This window comes from Pollicipes pollicipes, unplaced genomic scaffold (assembly GCF_011947565.3).
Source record: "Pollicipes pollicipes isolate AB1234 unplaced genomic scaffold, Ppol_2.1 Scaffold_7231;HRSCAF=8579_pilon_pilon_pilon, whole genome shotgun sequence".
In the NCBI taxonomy this organism is placed as follows: domain Eukaryota; kingdom Metazoa; phylum Arthropoda; class Thecostraca; order Pollicipedomorpha; family Pollicipedidae; genus Pollicipes; species Pollicipes pollicipes.
Window position 1 is genome coordinate 26,840,525 of NW_023597034.1, and position 20,867 is coordinate 26,861,391.

Genomic DNA, 20,867 nt, shown 5'->3' on the forward strand with positions numbered 1-20,867 from the left:
AAATTGACCCCCCGAAGGTTTTTCCAGAATGGTTTCCGAACGGTGCCGTGTAGCCGCCCAAAATTATGCACAGCCGTAGACAATTGTATAGCAAATCATTTAGATTCAAGAAATTAGATATGCCTCGTAAAGTCGGTGACCTATGGCAGGTCAAAGTCAGACCATGGTTTCAGCGAAGTCAATTTCTAGAGAATCGTTCGATCTGATGCAAGCAACGGAGTGTTAGACGAAACCACACATTTCTGAGGTGCTTTCTCAAGCAACAAAACCATTGAATGAGCAAATCAAATTGACCTAAGGTCAGGTATGAAGGTCAGACGAAGGTCAAAACCAACCCGTGTTATTCCCCTAGGGTTTGCTGTATGGGCTAGTTTCTGGTGTTCATTTCAAAATTATTGATAGCAGGAACCGCATTTTACGTCTTTCATAGACTTATTAGAGGTCAGAATAGGCCGTAGGAATAGGAAAAATAATATCTCTATTTAGCAACTATGCTTCTCAATACGTCATTGTTTAGTTTGTGATGAAACATTTGTATGACATTGAATTCCTGCCAAACTAGCCGTGCGATATATCTACTCTAGCCCTCACTTGCAGTGCCTCAAGCTCGCTGAGAGATGACTATGTCGGTACTGGAAGTGTTCGTAGAGCCAACTATGGTTAGGCGCTCGCGTTTGGCCCTTTCTCGTGGTGTTTTTGCATGGTTATACTTGAGTTTTAGATGTTTAGTTGTATTCACATACTCGATTGTGGCGCTATTCTCAAGTTATTAGATTGCAAGTATTATTTCTGTAATAACTAGCAGCCATGTCCAGCTTTTTATAGCATGTGGAACAAAACGTGATTCGTGACTGAAACTTGCACAGCTCGCTCAACAACGATTGGAAGCCTAGATAAGACATTTGACGTCCATGTTGACTGGAAATCGCGCTCGTGTACGCCAAATCTGAACGGCTCGGCGATCACATTTTTATTGGCCTTGAACGCCTCATGGCTTATGGGGTGGCGGGACTTTAATGAAGTCGCTCTGTCGTCACACATGCCTGGATGGCTCCGAAATAGTCTGCGTATCTTTCCAGTTGTGTAGCTCAGAAATTAGAAGCCTTGAGTTTGTAAGAGAAGTAGGGCTGTGATCTGCACCGAGTTATCTTCTAAATGACTATTTTCAGTTCAAAACCCAATGCAAATGTAAAACACTCCCACTTGAATCTAGGTACGAAGGCACGGATGACGTAGAGCTTACTCGGCCAGTACAGGGGAATACCGCCGAGCGGTCTTCTGAATTTCCCAGCAGCGTCTTGCAAGTATCTGAAGCAATGAAATGCTACTCATGTGACGGAGCTTCAGCATCGTAAAAATTGTGGATAGCGGCAACAAATTAGCGGTTCGTTGCTGAGAATCTTAGTAAATAATATTTTCTATCTTGCAAGAATGCTGCTGTTATAAGTGGACTGTTGCCCTGCCCGATGTCCGTGGGGTACGTCCCCCCCCCCCCCCCCGTCCACTAGTGGCGACGCCACCGTCACATAGCGTCACTTACGGGTGCTTTTCCAATGTCATTGTACCCAGACCATTTTCCGTGAAACGCACTCGGAAGCTCACGCTATCTTAACAGCTTTGTGCATTTTCACCATCATTGGCTCGACGATTTCGTTACCTTTCGCAAGCAACGCACGCGGTTGCCACGACTCTCTGTCGATTCCACGCCCGGTGAAGTGCATAACAAATCAAGCATCGTGACGTGCATAGTTTTGTTTCTGCACAGCGGGTGAACTGGACATTCATGGGCTGCGTGCAAACTGTCATGCTGCACTTTTGCCCGGGCTGCACCCTGAAACGTGGACGCATTGGTCCGTCGCGTTTACACGTTTATCTCGGGAAAATGTGACGCGCCTTGTCAGATATTTATGCAAACATCCAGAAATGTTGAATGAGTTTTTAGGAAATGCCAAGAAAAGGGAAGTCAGTCGCAAACATATTGATGTGTCCTCAAAGTAACAAACATGAAAGGTGCGAGCCGTGCGCCAGGAGAGGTACTATGACTCGGGACATGTAAGGTAGTGTAATCTGTTAGTGTTCTGGGTTTTAGGAACTTCTTTTCTAGGCACAGCTACCAGGGTATGCGACCAGGAACGTTTGGGGCAGTGGTTCAGCTTTCAGTCACATCCGGTTAATGTTTAAACGCAGGCAAAGCGATCATTATGCCTACAAACCTGACAATTATTTATGGGATATCAAGCATTGCGCCATTCAGACCACAGATGCGTACTTAAATTGGACCCCTTCCGATCGAAAGAAACTACATCCCATTCAGTTGTCAATGTACCCAGTGGCGTACTGAAAATTTGATCCAACTGGTCGACAACGAAAAGCTCGCAGGGAACTGCGACACGGCAAAGACAACTGTTGCGTACCTCATGTGAGACGGGGGCATCATAAGACGTGCCGCATGTGTGCCTGTTGAAGTAAAGGACGGACAGACGGTGCGTTGCTACTGGCCGTGCTAAATGTATCGCAACACCAGCCACGTCCTCGGCTTCAATAAATCCTGACAGGCCCCAGTGGTGACAAATCCGCACAATTCCCATGCTAATAGTTCGATCTATTACTCGGACAAGTTTGAGGGAGGCGGGAGTGAGGCGCCGCGTGAGCACGAGACGCCGCTGTCCCCGTTTCCGGTGCGTGACACCACCGATGCGACGCCAGCAGATGGCGCGCGCCGGCCGCCCACCTCGCTCTGAGGGCGATCCCGGGATTCGACGGAGATTAGCTGCATTGAAACTGCTGACGACGAGCCCGTGTTGTACATTTATTACCGGGCTGCGTTGGCGTTGGCTGATTCAAACGACTGGGCAAATAAAGCCGCCGCATTTGTTCCAGCTGGAAGCGTCTCAGGTATGCGCAAGCATGGCGCATTTGCAGTCTAATTTCATGTGTCTTGAAGGAGAGCCGAGGTTAGCCGGCCCTGGTGAATTATTGTGAGCGGGATGTACCAAAGTGGACGAAATTCGTTGGTTCGGTCTATTCGCTGAACCAATTTTTACTTGCTGTGATACTACATGTCAATTCACCAAATCAGTTGCTGCCACTAAGATTTGTAGTAATCAAGAGCTTGCGGGTCGGCTAAAAACATGGTCTAAAGCGCGGATTTCCTCCCGATTATGCACTGACGTTCCAAGTGTGTTTTATTGAATGCGTTACTTTGCGTGCTTTGTGCACACAAAGTGCGCGATGGACACTTTAGTGTGCTTTGTGTACTTAGTGGGCCTGTCAGTTTTCACAACTCGTTCGCTTTTAGCACTTATGAGTCACTTTAAAGCCCGAATCGTAAATATTATATTTGTGAGGAAACTCCACAACGAGCACCGTAAGCAGGATTTGCAAAGTGGTGTTCTAGCGACCAGAAAGATCACTGTGATTATGCAACTATTAAAAACGAATTACTGGTTATGAACCACGTGTTTGATGGTTAGCTGACAAGCTCACGCTAAATGCCTGCATGAAACGCGCGACAAAAATTTCCAGTAAATCCTAGATGTGGCCTAAAGTTAAGTCTGCTGCAAAAATATTATAATTTGCCGGGTTTGCGTGAGAAACTGGAACTACCATCAGCCTCTACCTCCTACGCCACCAGACACTGGCGTTCACCCATGGGTTACGGTATTAGGCGAGTCAGGAGCCCTGTCTCGCTTCTTTCACAGCAACAGCGCATGCGAAACCACCGAAAGCGCCAGAATGTTTTGCCACCGATATGTATGTACTATCCCTCCCCTTCCCCTCCCTCCCGTTGCAATGTGTATGGTCGGAGACAACCTGCTTTTACGGCACACACACACACACACACACACACACACACACACACACACACACACACACACACACACACACACACACACACACACACACACACACACACACACACACACACCACACACACACACACACCACACACACACACACACACCACACACACACACCACACACACACACACACACACACACACACACACACACACACACACACACACACACACACACACACACACACACACACGCACACACACACACACACACACACACGCACACACACACACACACACATACACACACACGCACACACACACACACACACACACACACACACACACACACACACACACACACACACACACACACACACACACACACACACACACACACACACACATTGCAATGGCCTCCGGTGGAGCGATTTGCGTCATGTTTTGGCTGGGTATTGGAGCGGTATTTGCTGGAGATCTTGTCACGGGAGGGGTGTGAACGGCTCTGGTTGGTGGATAACTTGTTCGTGCACGTTTATGCGCTGATCTTGTGGTCTGGCGTTTATGATCTAAGTAATCTAAGTGCACCTGTGGCTGATGCGTTTTTACGCGCCTTTTGCTGGTAGCTCTTGGCTCCGCCTTCAGAGCCGGCAAGGTTGCGTGAAAAAGCCTAGCGAATTTTCGTGTGGTGTGGAATGCAATCTTAGATATATAAACTTTTCTATATGATCCTCGCTATATTTGCACTATTGTGGAAACTTGCACGCGCCAAGACAAAGAGGCGCACGATCAGCATGCACACAAATGCACGTTCGTGTCAAATTTTGTTTCCTTGAATCTAGAGAAAATTTGACAGGCTGGGGCCCAAAGCGGTCAGAAGCCCAAAAAACCTCAGATACTGCATCACTGACCTTAAAACAATGGCACATCTTGGTACGGTTCTCAAATACCTTTTTTTAGGCACTCCGTGTGTCACAAGAATACCAGAGTCATAAATCAATTCACACTCCCTCTTGAGCTTTGAGAAAGTCGTTCGCGCTATGGGTCGTTCTCACCTAGTATTCAAAATGGTCAAACTTTTGCACGTCGCACATAGTTCTGTAAATGTTTGTGTTCATCACAAAATCGCCCCCAGCCACCAGGTAATGCAGTAAGTTTTACTGTCTAACTATTGGGCTAGCTCTGAACAGAATCCTGGCATGCCTTTTGTTACTACGGCATAGGTCGGGTACACCCCGCTGCCCCTGTCCAGTCTTCGGAACGGAGCCCTACTTTTAGTTCTCTTGGATGCACCACTTATCGCATTAGAGCTTTTCACTTATTATGCAGGGAAAATTTTCCCATTCTGGGGGAACCTTTCCAGAGGATGAATCCTTTCCAGCATCTTGTCAGAAACGGATGGGATGTTTCAGGTCCCCGCGTGCTCCAACTGGGGGGGGGGGGGGGCATGTCGCCTCGAGCCCCTGGGTACGCTGCCGGGCCATCAACTACCACGGGCCGCTTTCTCCAGTCCAGTGGGTCTGTAGGTCCAAATGTCGTAAACGGTATGTCTAGGGCGCGCCTATATAGACCACCATAGGCACCCAGTGCAGGTCTTCTCGCAGAGCGCCGGTGGTCTCTTTACGGCAGAGGGAGTGCTAGTAACCTACCAAGTGGCCTCGTAGTATTCCCGGCCCAGCAGGCCATCAGCCACCTTTGAAGGCCAGCAAAGGCCTGCATGCCACAAACAGGGCTCTCGATGATGACGCCCCGTGTGTGAGGGACTCACGAGCCCGCAGTAATGTGCGCCTTCCGTGGACGGGTCTCTCCGCAACCTTAGCATGTATCTTTTTCCTCTTCCGTCAGAGCCCTCCACACTGTGCCGGCTGAGGCCCATGATCTGTTGAGAAAGGGACTGCAATTTGGACCCACAAGAGGCGCATTTCGACACCGGGACTGATCACTTTTTAGATATACGTTCAACTCGAAACTGTTCCGGTTGTTGTCCACACACCGCTTAAGTACCTAAGTATTTGTAGACAAATGATTACGTGCCTACAAATGGTTGGACGAAAAGTGGGAGGCCTGCAAAGACGCCAGCATCCGACCAGCGTCGATCTCGCACCGTTGACTTGGTATGGAGATGGCTCTCAGGCGACGGTAATGCGGTGGTGCGGTTCCGCCCCGGCGGGATGCGGCGGTGACGGCCACGTGCTCGGCCGCCGGCAGAGGGCGGCGCGCCGGCGGCGCTTGGCAACGGCGCCAGGCCGAGGCCGGCGTGCTCTGCCACGCTCCGCTCTCGCAGCCTGCCATCGATCGACGACCGACGGGGGGGGGGGCGAAGTGGGTCAGCGTTCCTGCTGGCCTCGGCTCGATACTGGCGCAGCTGTGCGTGCGTGGATGTCCCGCGTGACCTGGCCGGTCAGTCGCCGACTCCCTGACCGGCACGGGGCTCGCGACGCGGGGTCGGGAGTGCGGCAGCGGCGGTCACTGACCGCTCGCCGGCAGCGCCCCTCCGCGGCGCGCGGCGGCGGCCGCGGCGGCCGGACCGGAAGAGCGGACGTCCGGGCGGCAGCGGGTCAAGGACGCCGGCCCGCGGCGCCGGCCGACCCTGCACCTGCGGCTCCAGCGGCCCGGGCCGCGAGCCGAGCCGCCGGGATCGGGGTCACGCTGGCGCGCGGCGCCGCCCCGCCCCCGGCCGCGCCCCTCCTGCAGACCGCCGCCGCAGCCCCGGCACGCAGAGCGTTGGACGGCCGCTGACCAATCACGGAGGCGAACGGCCATGTCACAGCCTCAGCAAGCGTTGTTAACTGGGAAATAACGCTGGTATAGATGTTCACAGATGCACGTTTGCATGGCAGCTGCACAAGCAACACACGGCTTGCAGTGTACGATGTCTACGCTTTGGGTTGGCGCGTGTTACTAGACGAAGGCCGCCGCCAGTTGTAACTCACAAAATGTTCTGTGGCTGCACGAATTTCCTGGACCAATAAAAGAAATTACTTATCATGGGACGAGCGGGTGGTGAATGACGTCATACATACGGAATGCGTAATCAGTGCGTGGATTATATCAAGGCATGAGCTAATGAAGCTCCACACATTATTCATTTTCGGTGGCTTCCTTCCCAGGACGTATTGCAAACAGCGTAGGGATTTTGGGTGGACATTGGTCACGATGGACTGCTCTAGACGATTCCAGTTGTGTGCTTTTTTGAAAGACCGTCTCTCGGAGAAAACATCTAGAGCATATCCATTTTTGCGTTCTGTCTTCATTCACAGGGGTGAGAGTACTTTCCAAAGATTGTGGCGCCTCTACAGTACCATTTTTTCCAACCATCGCCACTAGTTAACTTTAATTTATGAAACTATGGAAGGGCATTCTTGAGCTCGCCACGTGTGAAGATGGCGCGATTGTCTGTCCATAGACCAGACCACTGGGCTAAACCGCTGCGATAATGCACACACCGCCGGGGGATACGCGCTTTCGGCCTCCATCGGGTCCGTATTAAGTAAAAAACTGGCAGGGTTATCGCAGAGCAGAGGGAAATCCAGCAAGAAGGGAGTTACGTACCAAGTGAACCACCAATGTGCTCCAAAACTCTGCACAGTTAACTGAACTTATTATTTTTGATCAGACGCAGTTGTCTTGTTTTTCTGAAGGTCGCTTTGGATACCGCACAGTTATTTAAAAAAGAACACTATTTTGGGAAGGTGTGATTATCTTGACATTTGCTTAAAGTTTGTTTGGAGATAAATCTTGTGCAAAAGGAAATTATTGCCGCCGGTGATATAATGCCAAAGGGTCGTGAGTGGGGAGAGGTAGATCTATCGAATCGTGAGCCAGTGGTGTATTCAAGCAGTGATCATTGGTATTCGTCCTCTGCCCCCCACCCCTTATCAAACTTATTGCATGTTGTTATAGTCACTCACCAGAGCCATTTTACGCCATCGACCGACGGAGGGGCCTGACATTTCCTCCCTTACCAACATTTGAGCTAAGATTGTCACCTAAGGTATGTAAACGTATCTTTTTTAGGTTCCAGGTGAAGAGGTAGCCTTACCAGTCACAAAAGTGACCTTAAATAGACCATATCAGAAATGAAACGAAATGTTCTCGCCGATTGATTTCCAAGCCAAAAAACAAAACGTAATTCCGTGAGCATCAGCTGTTCACTGCCGTCTTCCGCTTCCGGGGCTTTCTGATTTCTGGGATTTCGGTCAGCTTATTTACCCCTCAGATCTCGGAAATATCATCCCAACTGAAATTTCCATCTGAATGTATGATGTACATTCGAACAGCCGGTCGTTGCCATCCTGGACAAGGTGCGGTGCGGCGGAAACCACCGTCCACTGATACAGTGATCATTGTGTAACCTATTTAACTGTGCTTGTTTTCTTTTTGGGTCAGTTTGGGGCCCCTGAGATCAAGCTAGGTTATTGTGGTCACGCATGCTTTGTATCGCTGTGCGATGTTCATACTTCTGCTGCGATCGTCGGAAAAAACGTACTTTGAATTTTCGGAAACAATTTCATTCCGACAAATTTTGATGGTATACGATTTATCTTTGAAAGGCCAAGGTAAAAAGTTTTTTATGGGACCAAATATTTCCGCTATCTGTTACATGATAACAACCGTCGTTACGACAAGATGGGTAATATTCGATGCGATGTGACGAGCTCTACACATGAAACTTTGACCAAACATTACACATGAGACCAAACGTTTCCTCCGCCATAGCACCACTGACGTTGGGAAGAGATTGGGCGGAATATGACGATCTTTTTTAGGTAACGCATATTTGAAACTTTGTGAAACACTTGTGCCAGACCCATTGACGTCAGAGTGTCTTACAATGCATTACAACATTAATCATGATGTGGATGTTACGCAGTGAAGAGCAATAATGAACCAGCGCACTCAAGGTATACCAGACGCATGTTACAAAACAGTCACAATTAGCAGGCGTTGGCAGAGCACCTTAGGTGTTGCATGCTGGTCAATGATTCAAGGCTTTGCTCCCGTTTGGCATTTGGAAGATGAGTGTGGCTTGCATGCAAGTACCCCTGAGCACAGCTAGGTGAAAACATGAATGATCACAACTAAAACACCTTTGCACCAACCGCAACGCACGCTATGCCTGGTGGTATTAAAGGAAGTCTTCCGCATTTGTATGGGGCTTTGAACTGAAATAGCCATCTGGAAGATCATTCGGTGCAGTTGATAGCCCTGCCCTTCTGAAGACCTAAACCCATGTAGTTTCTTGGCTACACGGCCACCAACATATGCAGACTATTCAAAGATAACCCGGACATCTACAACGCCATAATAACGTCATTCAAACCTTGTCATTCTATTGGCCATTCGTTGATCAAGGCCACAAAAGGTATAACCGTTAAGTCGCTCACATATGGCGTTCGTGAGCACGGTTTCTAAATATAGCGTCCGCCAATTGGTCTCAATCAAGTGTGCAAGGTACGATGACGCCGTCAGAGTAACGTATTGGGGAGCATATTTACTACATGGAGAAACTGTGTTATCCACAGTAGTCTTTTCCAGTTGTGAGTATACCAGTATCTATATGTTAGTATATTTCAGCACATCTGATGCTTGCTTTCATGTGTTGAAATGTGGAACATTCCCTTCAAAGAAATGTTCTAAATTTGAAGATATCGAAGGAAGCATCAGATGGGATGAAATAAGCTCACGTTTACCTATTGGTATAGTGGAAAAGAGTGCTCTAGACAACACATTTTCCCTGTGCAGTAAATATGCTCCCTAATACGTCATTGTTTGGTTACGTCATCGTACCTTGCACAAAATTCATTGAGAGCCAATCGACGGAGGCTAAATCTGGAAATCGTGCTCACAAATGCCGGGGTATGAACGACTCGACAACTATAGTTTTCTTGGTCTTGATCGCTGCATGGCTACTGCAGTGACGGGATTTGGATGACGTTATTATGGCGTAATAAGTGCTTAGGTGGTCTTGAAATGATTTTCCAGAAATAGTCCTCACATCTTCGCCAGCGTGTCGAGGAAGACACATACAAATAATTCGACCGAGAACATGCGATCATCATGCCATGCTAGAAAAATGCACGCCTGTGGTGCCCCAAACATGATTTTCGATTAAAAGTTCAGGATAAGCCCCCCCCCCCCCTTGCGATATTCTGCACACACCGCTGTCGTGAACAATGCCTTTACTTGCTGGATTAGGTATATGCATAATACACTGCATTGCGGGTGGCTAAACAAAAGTAGACACCGTCCAGAAAAGGCAACACGGCAAATGTACTTTAGCAGGTATCCAATAGGCCGAAATGCATAGCCGCAAAAGGAACCAAGTAACCAGCGCGCTCGTAAGACCAATGAAACTTCGCAACCAATTTGAAGTTACGTATGTGGTTTGTGTCTCTTTTTCTATTAAATACAAGCTGCGGAATAATCATATTCTGAAATTGTGGGATGCAGCCGCATTCCTGATAAACAATGAAAGTTGCCTATGCAGGCATTTTCCAATGAGAAAAAGGAAATCCATTATAGCTTTGATGCGTCGCAGCTGACAGATTTATCGCCTGACACATGGCTCACCTGGCGTATGGTAAACCAAGAAAAATACGACAGAAATACGTCTTGAAAATTGGAACCGGCGGTCCATGGGAGCGGTCCCCTATCCGTCCAGTAGTCGAGCGACAGCGACATTGGGGTTCCATCCTAGGGAGGGTGTTGAGAGGATGATGGAGCACGTGCGTGAGTTGGTATGGGTGGGGCAGGCGCTGTGGCAGGTGTGGGGATGGGCACATCAGCTTTAAGGTTAGCACTGCACAACTTCACCAACTTTGGGACTAAATCTCCTGATTGAAAGTGGATATGATCTGTCAGCCATGACAAGTTTATGGATAACAGAGCTGACAGAAAATCATGGGGCGATGTTGGCAGTGGGTGCATTAATATCGCGTTCTTTAGTTCCATAAATGCACGCAGTCTTGATAAAATTGCATGTCGTGGTATTTGTATTCCAGCGGGTCTATTCATGATGACCGCCCAATTCACCATGAATAGACCCACGGGGTGCAAGGAAGACGCTGTAGACTTACGTCCTGTCTGGGCTCCAAAACGTTTTGGGATCCTTTTTGGATATTTTGGGTAATATTTGTGAGCGAATCGTGTGAGTCAACGAATCACACATTCAACTAATCAACGTGAGCTTGATCATTTGGCTGGCTCAGAATTCCCGATTATCTCGAAATACCTTTTTGTTGTCCTCCAATTGCCTCTGGATGTTTTGACTGCGTCAAGGACCCTTGACATACTTACAGGTCTTAAACATCTGAAGCAACCAAAGATGAAAAATGGGTCAAATACTCTTGTAAGAGGTTAGCTCTTTTCAATTGTTATGTGGTTCATAGTTAATATGGTTCCTCTTTATTTGCACCTATGCTTGATAATCTTGACCGCCTATTGATCCCTGATCGTCTCAGGTCAGGGGCATTTTAGACCCTCTTCAACATACATTGGCCATTTCGTGGTGTTGGGGCGTGTTAAATGTCCCCGACCTCTTGAACCCGTTGAAGGCTTTGAGCCCGTCCAGAGCATTTTCAATTACCAAACCGTAAAACTGAGTGTCGAATCGACTTATTGGGGTCCTTCCACCGTTCCGGGCTCCTTCGGACATCATGGCACACCTTACTCATCTTGGGGACCCATGCCTGCTTGTGCCCACTGTTGCTTGCGCCCAAACTTCCAATCATTGTCTAGTGGACATGTGGTCTTCATTGAAACGGCCACGTGACCTTCACTCTGTCGATCTCGGTTCAATAAGTGACCTTCACGGAACCGGTTAGTTGTTTTGTCATCGGGACGCTGGGCCATTTGGGTCCGCATGCCCATAAGTTTCTCGAGGCACCTTAGCTGAGACTCAGCCATACAGCTGTGCGGCCTAGCAGGTTCTAGGGTGTGCACGAACTCTTCAGAATTACTTGTTTCCTTTTGAGCCTTTGGTTTTATAGGTCCATTTCTCAACCTGGGGTTTTTAGAATACAGCGGTTCCTTGAGCGCTCACGAACGTGTGACCATTTAGCGAGCGATTGATCGATCGCTTATTTTCATTTGCTTTCGACAGCTAACGCGCTCCTTTAGTTTATGTGCTCCGTCAAAGCTGAGGGGTAAGCACGTGTTAAGTATTGAACAGACACGGCATGCCATGTCCTGCGGCATTCCCTAGAGCCCCGTACACCTCTGGACGTTGTGAATGATATTCTTATGCAGGAGGCAATTGGATGGTGTAAACATATCAAATTTAAAACGTAGGCTGCAGCCATTTTCTTATGTAGAGGCCATTTTTCGTTTCGGGCCATCTAAGTGCCGGAATCGTTTCGTTTCGGGCGTGAATGGGCTCATAGCGATGCCGGAGTCTCTCGACTAGCCGTGGTCGCTAGTGGCCTCATCGTCCCTTGACCGCCCTTAAGGTGTTGGGAGTCTCATGTTGCCTCATACGATCGAGGGCTCCGGGGGATCACGGACAGGGCCCCCGCCATTTTTTTCGTGACGTTGCGTATTGCCAGGAGCATGCTTCGGTCGTAAGCCTTGGCTGCCTCCTCGGCGAAAGGCCCGCCCGAGAATTTGTGCGTAGTCCTTTTGTCAACTTAGGCATGTGAGAACATATTTAAGTAAACAAGGAATTTACTGTTATTTGTTTTTTAATCTTTTTCCTTGTTTTAAGCTTTACGGCAGCGGAAGTAGGAAATTTTTACCACTTGTTGAAATAGCTCTAGCTTATCCCTAAAATTTGGTACCATTAATTTACGGCGAACACAGCGCAGATGTTTCAATAGCGAGCATATTTGGATTTACATTCTATTGCCCTGATAACCAGCCCAGCATATGTATAGTTCAGGGCGTTACTGTAGCACGTCGGATTTGCGGGAGTTTGTGAGGGCCGGTTTCCATTGCTTGAGAAGGCGATGGCATTTCAACATGAAGCTGGAACTGCGTTTGAGTGTTTAAGTGTAAGTTGTATCGGTTAGCTCCATGTGCAGTTACATCGAAGTCCGGAGTGACAATTATTGAAACGGCTGAACAATGCTAGATGGTCAGACATGGCTTCAGGCTCAAAGCTCAGGACTGTCTATATTATGGGATCATTTTCATCGTGCCCCAGAAGTAGATAGATGTTAAGGAGATATGCAGGTATGTCCTTGATGTACCAAAGGAAGGGGCTAATTGATAACAATGGAATCAGCAGTTAGTCTATCTCATTGTTGTCCTTGACAAAACCCCATGCAAGTAGTGCAAAAACCAATGGCATGGCATGGTCTCCAACATGGTCAACCTGTCACACCCATTCAACTAGACACATGGATTGTGTGTGTTGAGGCTTATTTGTGCTTTCAAGGAGTCCAATATGGATGCATCCTGTATGATTTGTGCAAAAGAGAAGAAAATGGGCTATGGTTATTTTATGTATGTACAACATCTGATTAACATTGTTCCCTGTGCTTTACACATGGAGCTCTGATTTTGCACCCAAAGTTTATCCAAAGTGCATCTGGGGAACCCAGTAAGCACAGAAACAATATGCTCTATTTATCTGGTGCAGAGAGAAACTTTTGTTGAAGTGTTCCTGCTTTGGAGATGTCAGATCTGAAAAAATACAGGATATGGTTTATTAAATCACACATATATTGTCAATGGGTGAATTAATGTCTGGTATGAATGGTTGTCAACTGGACCAAGTATAAATGGATATTGCTTGGGCATGGTTATGCTATTATCCTCATCAGGAAAAACTGAATGTTAGCAATGTTTTATATCAATCTTCAGCTTTCCAAAAGACCACTGTACTCATTTATTTGTGGCTGGTTCAAATGAAAAGAGGGAATTAATCTACTGGGGTCATGGTGTTGCAACAGCAACTGCTTGGGATTCTGGATTTCAAATGAATGATCTGCATGCCAGCAAAGTTTCTACTTAATGGTTACCCAATTTTCCATGTTATGTGATGTCTTCAATGGGTACTTCAAGGCTGCTTTAACTGGCGTGAACAGTTAAGGTGGGCATTTGTACTCAACTCTAAACAAACCTATTGTGCATAAATGACTTCCATGAAGACAAAAAACACTATAATTGATCATGAAACAGGGGTACATTCCCTATTGATCACAATGTTAGTTACAAGATGTAATTGTTATGATAGTGATGGCAAACTCCTACTCCTACTCCCATGTATTATTATACTTTTCATTGCCCACACAATGCCGTTGACGTTGTTCCAATATTCAGCCACTTGGGTGGCATGGATGTCAATATTTTTCTTGCTATTACACCCTAGCTTGGGCTCACTACCTGTTGCCCCTCATCATGCTCAAAATCAGGCTATCATTATCAAACTGGGGGCCATTAACCCAGTGTCTAAGTGCATCAGGCTTGACAAATGGTCTGGGCAGGTCAGATATCTGGGTCCTAGGGTCAAATGGCAATGCATTAGGGCCAACAAATGGTATGCAGGGCTACCAGAGAGCCAAGATTATGGTAGCATGAATCTATATTAACATCCTGCACACCCTACTGGAGGAATTTTGGAATGCCGCCCCTGTTACTTGACTAAATATCGTTCCATGCAGTGTGTAGTGCAATATCATATAGCTACATCATATTTCTATCATATTGGGACCTAAAAAAGGGGAATGTTCCACATTTAAAGATATTGAGGGTAGTATGAGCTATGGTGAAATAAACTCGCTTATAGCTATTGGTATCCTTTTAAGTGGAAAAGACTCCTCTAGACAGCACAATTTCTCTTTTTAGTAACTGTGCTTGTCAGTATGTCATTGTCTGATTGTGTCATCCTTCCTTGCACAGCAATGATTGAGAGGCAGTTGATGCCCATTATATCTGGAAATCATACTTACAAACCCTGGGTATGAACAAATCACAGTTTTATTCGTTGGCCTTTATTGCCGCATTGTCATTGGCATGACAGGATTTGAGTGGTGCTATTCTGGCATCATGGATGCCTGGGTAACCCGGAAAAATTGTGCGCGAAATAGTCCGCACATCTTCGCCGGTGTGTGGCTTAGAAAGTAGAGGGTGTTTGGTCGTAAGAAGGACAAGGTTGTGAACTGTAGCACCACATGATTTCTAATATGCCGATTTCAGATCAAAACTAAGTCCCTATACCGGCTGATCAACGATCCGTACGCAATAGCTCCACTGTGAGAGAGCGAGTGCTGGCCTTGATCCATCGGAATGGCCCTGATGGCTCAGTATTGTGTCATCAGCGTTACACTTCTAATGTCTGCCATCATTGTCAGAATTATCAGATTCTGATGATAGGCTGATGAGATATCCTTAAAATGCCCTTGCTGGGCAATCGTTTATGGTATTTCATGTCTTACAAATGTCAATTGATATGCAGTGTAATCTTGAAACGTTAGGTACAAATATCGACGATGACCAGTTGAACCCACCCTGAACAGCTTGGCTTGGTTTATTAAACTGTATGAGGTTCAATGGCAGGACGCAGGGATGCTTTATTTTCAGCAAGGTAGGTCCCGCCCTCAGCAAACTGAAGGCCCTTCATATGAGGTGCGTAGAAGTTGGGAAGAATACCCCGATGAGTTTGAAAGCTGCCTTAAAATCCTGCTTCCTTGGTGCACTTAAGTTCACTGAATACAAGAGCTCTGCTGTATTACTTATTGAGCCGCTAAGACCGCGTGTGAATTCGGGGGATTGGTGGAATCATCACTTGGCTGTCAGATGTCTCAGTGTAGTCAAAATCGTTTCCTGCAACAGTACAGGGTTCGTGGTACTTTTAAATGTATTTATTTGGACGGTTTACTTTCCTTACCATTCATGGCACTGAAGCTATGGCGACACTGCATTATACAAGCCCCATGACACCAAAGGGAAAACCTGGGGCAAAGGGAGTCTGGTCAGCATGCAAGCCCTGAAGAGGATGCCGAACAGCTTGGGATTGCTCGAGGCTGCATTAACGGCGGCTCGTTATTTGTCGGGAAGAAGATAAAATTGTGCAAGTGGCCAAGCCAGAACTCAAAACCTCGTCGTATAGAATCTGGCTGTGGAGAACAAGGAGGCACCCTGAAGCTACAACTTCCCAAAATTTTCCTTGTCCCATCTTCATCAAAATTTACACCACTGACTGTTTTCCATTCTGCACTGCCGAGGCGAATTCATAATGGCGATCGAACACACCAAAGACAGTGGTTAACGCGTCTGCGTTTACGCGTTAACGCGTCTGCGTTAACCTACTGCGCGTCTGGGAAACCAGGGGTACGGGTTTCGATTCCCCGCCGTTCCCGCCCTTCCTGGCAGGGTGAAAGGCAGGCGACGCCATAAAGCCCCAGCAGCTGAGTGCGTCGTAAAGCCCCAATGCCGCACTCGGAACACACCAAGGAAACATGGAATGTGGGTGTTTAAAACATTGTTGTGCTTTGTTGAAACTAGGTCTGATTAAGCTGCTGTGTCTTATGTTTGACATCCTGCTTCAGATCCCCATCATGCTGCATAAGGAGTTTGTTCATGTGGATGCGGACGGTCAGGAAGTCTACAAGTGCGGCTTCAAAATCGGTGGTGGAATCGACCTAGACTTCACGAAGTCTCCTCAGGGCTACACAGATAACGTACGTAATACGTGTAACTCGGTGATAGTTGTGTGCGTCTTATTCCTTCGTCATTGTTGGGTGTGTTTGTTACATTCATGTTGGTAATACCTTACTATCTGTTTGTAAGGGGAGACGGTTTTGTGTCCGTAAATATATGGTCTATGTAGATAGAGCGTATAATTCTGTAAAGCCAATATATGCATTTCTCGTATCGAATCGTAAGGCCGAAAATAATTTGATATACTCAGTACCTTAATATATTATTGCCGCATTGGTCCAGCAAGGTATGACACTGGTGTAACTTCCTGCGTGTTTTAAGTAGTTCCGAGTCTGTTAGTTAGTAAATACATATGCTGGAAGTACCAGCCTAGATGATAGTAATAATTTTACGCTTTCTGCAATGCTACATCCTATACTGGCTCGAAAACGACGCGCTTGCAGTGTTTGAATGATCGGTGTGTGATTTCAGCTATGTGTCCCGACAGCGGTTTTCTCTGCCCTCTCTCCGTGCTGCTGGGACGGTGGTGGTGTAGTGGTCAGGGCGCTCGGCTCCGGAACTGTCCGTCTTGGGCTCTCCCCGGCCGCCTCGCCATTGTCGCTTCCCACGGAATTTCTGATAAAGCTACCCCTTTCGAAATGACCCTGGCAGCCGGTGGGGCGTTAAGCCTCAATCGTTATGATTATCTCCCGGCCCGTGATGCTGTGGGTTGCGATTTGTTGACCGCCGACTACGCAAGAATAGTGATTTGATCTATAGCCGTCTTTCCAGGGCATTTACGTCACAGAGGTACACCCAGGGAGCCCAGCAGAAAAAGCCGGTCTCAAAGTGGATGACAAAATTCTACAGGTATCGTGGGTCGTCACAACTGTGACACGACGCTCTTAGCTGTTGCATAACATTTCCGAAAGGGGCATGGTGATTCTTATTAAGTGTGTATTTTGTACTTTTAGACATGGCGTGCTATGCATAGTCAGGGGCAAACACGCGAAACCATGCGCACGCATAAATTCGCGTCTACGAAGAAGCTAACGTTCTGTGGGAGCAAACGTGTTAGTTAATTTCGGCAATTGCACTCGATATTTATCGTTACCAATGTATACCACCTGAAGCCACCTGTTACCAACGCTTCCGACCGTCCGATTGTTCTTTCATGCTGACTTCATCGCATACCCGCCTTTTTCACTACACATAATGGGAGTTTATCACCGGGTTGAAGTCTAGCTGTGCATGTATGTAACCAGATGAGACGCGTAACCGGATTCGAAATGGATACTTTGACGTTTGTCGTACTTGAGTAATGTTGTGTGTTTGAAACGATAGTTTTATCGGCGTTGTCACACTTCAGGCCCAATTTCACCAACTCATTTCCCCCAACAAAATTGATTGTGACTGTTGTGCATCTGTTCCCAAAGTATTTGTTCAGTTAACTCTTTGCTAGACTACTTTCGTCATTGACCGTACTGGAAGAGACTGCCTTCGATTTCGTCAAGAGCACGTCGTCGATAACATTAAAATCTAGTGGAGGCCTGTCGATTTGTGCTTCCGCGCTTAAGGTGAACCGCGTCGGCTGTCAGCTGGTTCAAAGTCTCGCCGACACACATGCGGCGAGTTCGTAGTGCGGTTAATTCGGTTGGTCAGATTTTGACACAGATTGGTCTAGACAGATTTCCGATCCGACAGATCCGACAGATTGGTCCAGCACCCATCACACAAGTATTTACATAGGCATATGAACAGCTTTGACCAGGCTTGCCGTGCTTTACATTTTGTCGAGATGAATTGCTTTGTGTACACCCTGGGTGTCCCGGGCGCACGTCTCTAGCGTCATGAAAAGTGATGCCCAGTCCCGCTCATTTGTTGCACGCTATTATTGTGGTAGCCTCCAAATATGACATGCTTTCCGTGAGAGCATTCTGACGGGGCATTCAAAACCGACACATCCCAGACCGCTGAAGCCGACTGTTGATGCGGCGATGACCGTCCGTTGCAGTGTCAGGGCTATGACTTCACCATGGTCACGCACAAACAGGCCATCAATTACATCAAGAAGGGCAAGAGCCTGAACCTGCTCGTGGCGCGGTACGGCGTCACCCACTCGTAGAGCGAGGGGCGCGGACGGGACGGACGGCGCGGCCCGGCCGGCTCCAGTGCTGCGGCCTGCTGTCCCTTTCTTCCATCTGCAAGGCGAAGAGCTCTCTTGAAACGGTCGTCGATGAGAAGGGTGAAGATTACTGTGATCATGCATGTCCAGACCATGCGTCCTATATATGGCTATTTTGAATTGATCTACGGCTGCCGCGCACGTGCCGCCGGCTGAGAGTGATTTCCCGCCGTTTGCCACGCCGCTGACCGCCCTTGCTGCCGCCTCGCCCGCCGCGCACGCGGGTGCTTCCCCCCTGGCCGGCGCGCTGATGGCTCGCTCAGAGCCCGGTGGCCCGCTGGCTGGTGTGTTTTCATGCTGGGGCTCTGCAGTGCACAGAGCTGAAGGCCGCCCCGGCTCTCCCGTCGACATCCGGCTGGGGAGCGGCGCATCGCGCGGCTCTGTCGTCGCTGGAGCACATTCAGGGCGGGCAGGGTGAGATCGGGCCCAGCCCGGCTGCGGTTTAGTCGTGTTGGGCGTAGTTTTAACCGGCCTTCAAAAGGCTGGCGCGGCCTCTGGCGGATTTCCTGCACTTGTCGGGTGTCCTGTGTTGACGTCGATAGCTTGGCCCGCGCTGGTCGGTGCTCCTGACCAGCTGACCTTGCATGGATAATCACGCTTGTGTTGAGCTGAGCTGGGCGCGAGTATGACAGCTGTGGCGCTCATTTGTCATCAACAGCTGGCTCATGGGTTGGAATTGTTAAATTTGTGAAAGGACCGCAGCCAGTGAAAACTGCAGTTGTCATCTAACAGCTCAAGACATTCGATGTACGCCACGCGCTGCCGGTCGAGGACGTGCGCCGGCCCAGTCTTGACCGGAATCGCGCCATGCCCGGTGCATGGCTGTGTGACTTTTTATATGGGTGTTGAATAGTGGCAGTGCAAAAGCTACGTTTTGTCCGCGTTTCTACAAAAGTACCTTTGCACGTTTGTAACGTCAAAGGCACGTGGTGGCGAGTCAACAGATTGGGCCTGGGGAAAAGTGATGTAGTTAACTGCGAAGGCAGGGGCCTGCCTTCATTTCGTTATCTTATATCTGCTGTCTCCTATCCTGACGCCATCGGTGCATCTAGTAGCCTATCGTTGAGTCATGTGAAACCTGAGTCGTACGCGTTATACCATCCGAACGGCTGATGCGCCCCCACGCCCACTTGGTTATCGTTGTCCCTCGATTCAAGGGTGATATGCTTTTATCAGACGTCCGCACTGACCGTCGAAATCTTCCTGCAAACATTAGACATAACCGTTGGCTTACAAGTAGTAGCATGCGCTACTCCCAGGTATGGCAGCACTTTTAACCGAAGCATTTCTTGCCTCGAGCCGATGAAGACAAGTACAAAATTTGTAAAAGCTTTGTCGGTGATCATTTGTTCGGGGTCGGAAAGCTGTTTATACGAAATTAATTTGTTCCCCTTGTGGGGAGAATATGGCTCAGGAGGTTCGTTGCGGCCCACACCCCCTGAAATTGATAGTGTCAGCTGCGTACTTACAACTTCTAAGCTTGGTGAGGCTCCCGCCACGACTCTGTGACCGTGATCCTCGGAGAAATTGGGGAAAGCAGGAGGGCTTAATGGCGGTCTGCCTCGTTTCTTTCCACGCAGCTTTTCACCGGGGTTAGAGTTAATTTGTGCAGAGCTTTGGATGGCGGCCCTTCCACTGGCCTCTCACACAGGTCCCATGCGTTCCGACACCACACGATTCCGTAATCACCGTCTGTTACAGCAACTATGTGCCAAGTTATTTTCGTATGTTTTATATGTGATGTTACCACGTCGACGCTGTTCCCTTGTGCATGCGTCACAGAGCGCTTGGGTCGGTGTCCAGTCCCAGTTCATCGCGATGTTTATATCGTGTGCTGTCAATACCATGCCTTGTTCACTCGTCCGATGGGAACTAGTCCGCCTCTGTTCAGTGATCACTGTGTAGGACTTTTGGGGCCGCGTTGCGCGCCCGAGGCTGTATTACGCATGACCGAGCTTCTTGACAGGTTTTGAGCGGCAAGTGACTCGCGTTGGGATCTCGAGCTTCTCTGGCCTGCTCCGTAACGCTTTCGTTGTCCTGTCCCAGCCACAGCGCAATACATTTCAATCATGCACGGTCTCAGATGTATGTACAAGTGGTCTGAAAAACAACGTGCTATGCGCCGGGCGAGGAAGCCCGTCGCTGAACTAATGCGGCACGATGAAAGACAGCGGCAGTGTTCTGGTCCCACCAACGTCAGCGGATCGCCGCCATTTTGTACAGCTTTACAGCGCCACACACTCCGAATGTCTGTTCTAAATGCTGTGTCATTGTCACATGAAAGACGACATGGCTGTCCG

General features: G+C 48.3%; 1 protein-coding gene across 1 annotated transcript; it reads left to right on the forward strand.

The window, feature by feature from the left end:
• Positions 1-12,674: 12,674 nt before the first annotated feature.
• On the forward strand, positions 12,675-20,219 carry LOC119109580 (tax1-binding protein 3 homolog). Its single transcript, XM_037233260.1, has 4 exons — positions 12,675-12,790; positions 16,292-16,423; positions 17,175-17,252; positions 18,397-20,219. The coding sequence occupies exons 1-4, from the start codon at positions 12,746-12,748 to the stop codon at positions 18,505-18,507; spliced, it is 366 nt and encodes a 121-aa protein (XP_037089155.1). The 5' UTR covers positions 12,675-12,745; the 3' UTR covers positions 18,508-20,219.
• The last annotated feature ends 648 nt before the right edge of the window (positions 20,220-20,867 follow it).

Excerpts from the sequence above, each read along its gene's own strand:
- LOC119109580 (XM_037233260.1), top strand. The coding sequence starts at position 12,746 with ATGGCATTTCAACATGAAGCTGGAACTGCGTTTGAGTGTTTAAGT. Across the intron at positions 12,791-16,291 it reads CTGCGTTTGAGTGTTTAAGT|ATCCCCATCATGCTGCATAA; the intron begins GTAAGTTGTATC and ends ATCCTGCTTCAG. Across the intron at positions 17,253-18,396 it reads TGGATGACAAAATTCTACAG|TGTCAGGGCTATGACTTCAC; the intron begins GTATCGTGGGTC and ends CGTCCGTTGCAG.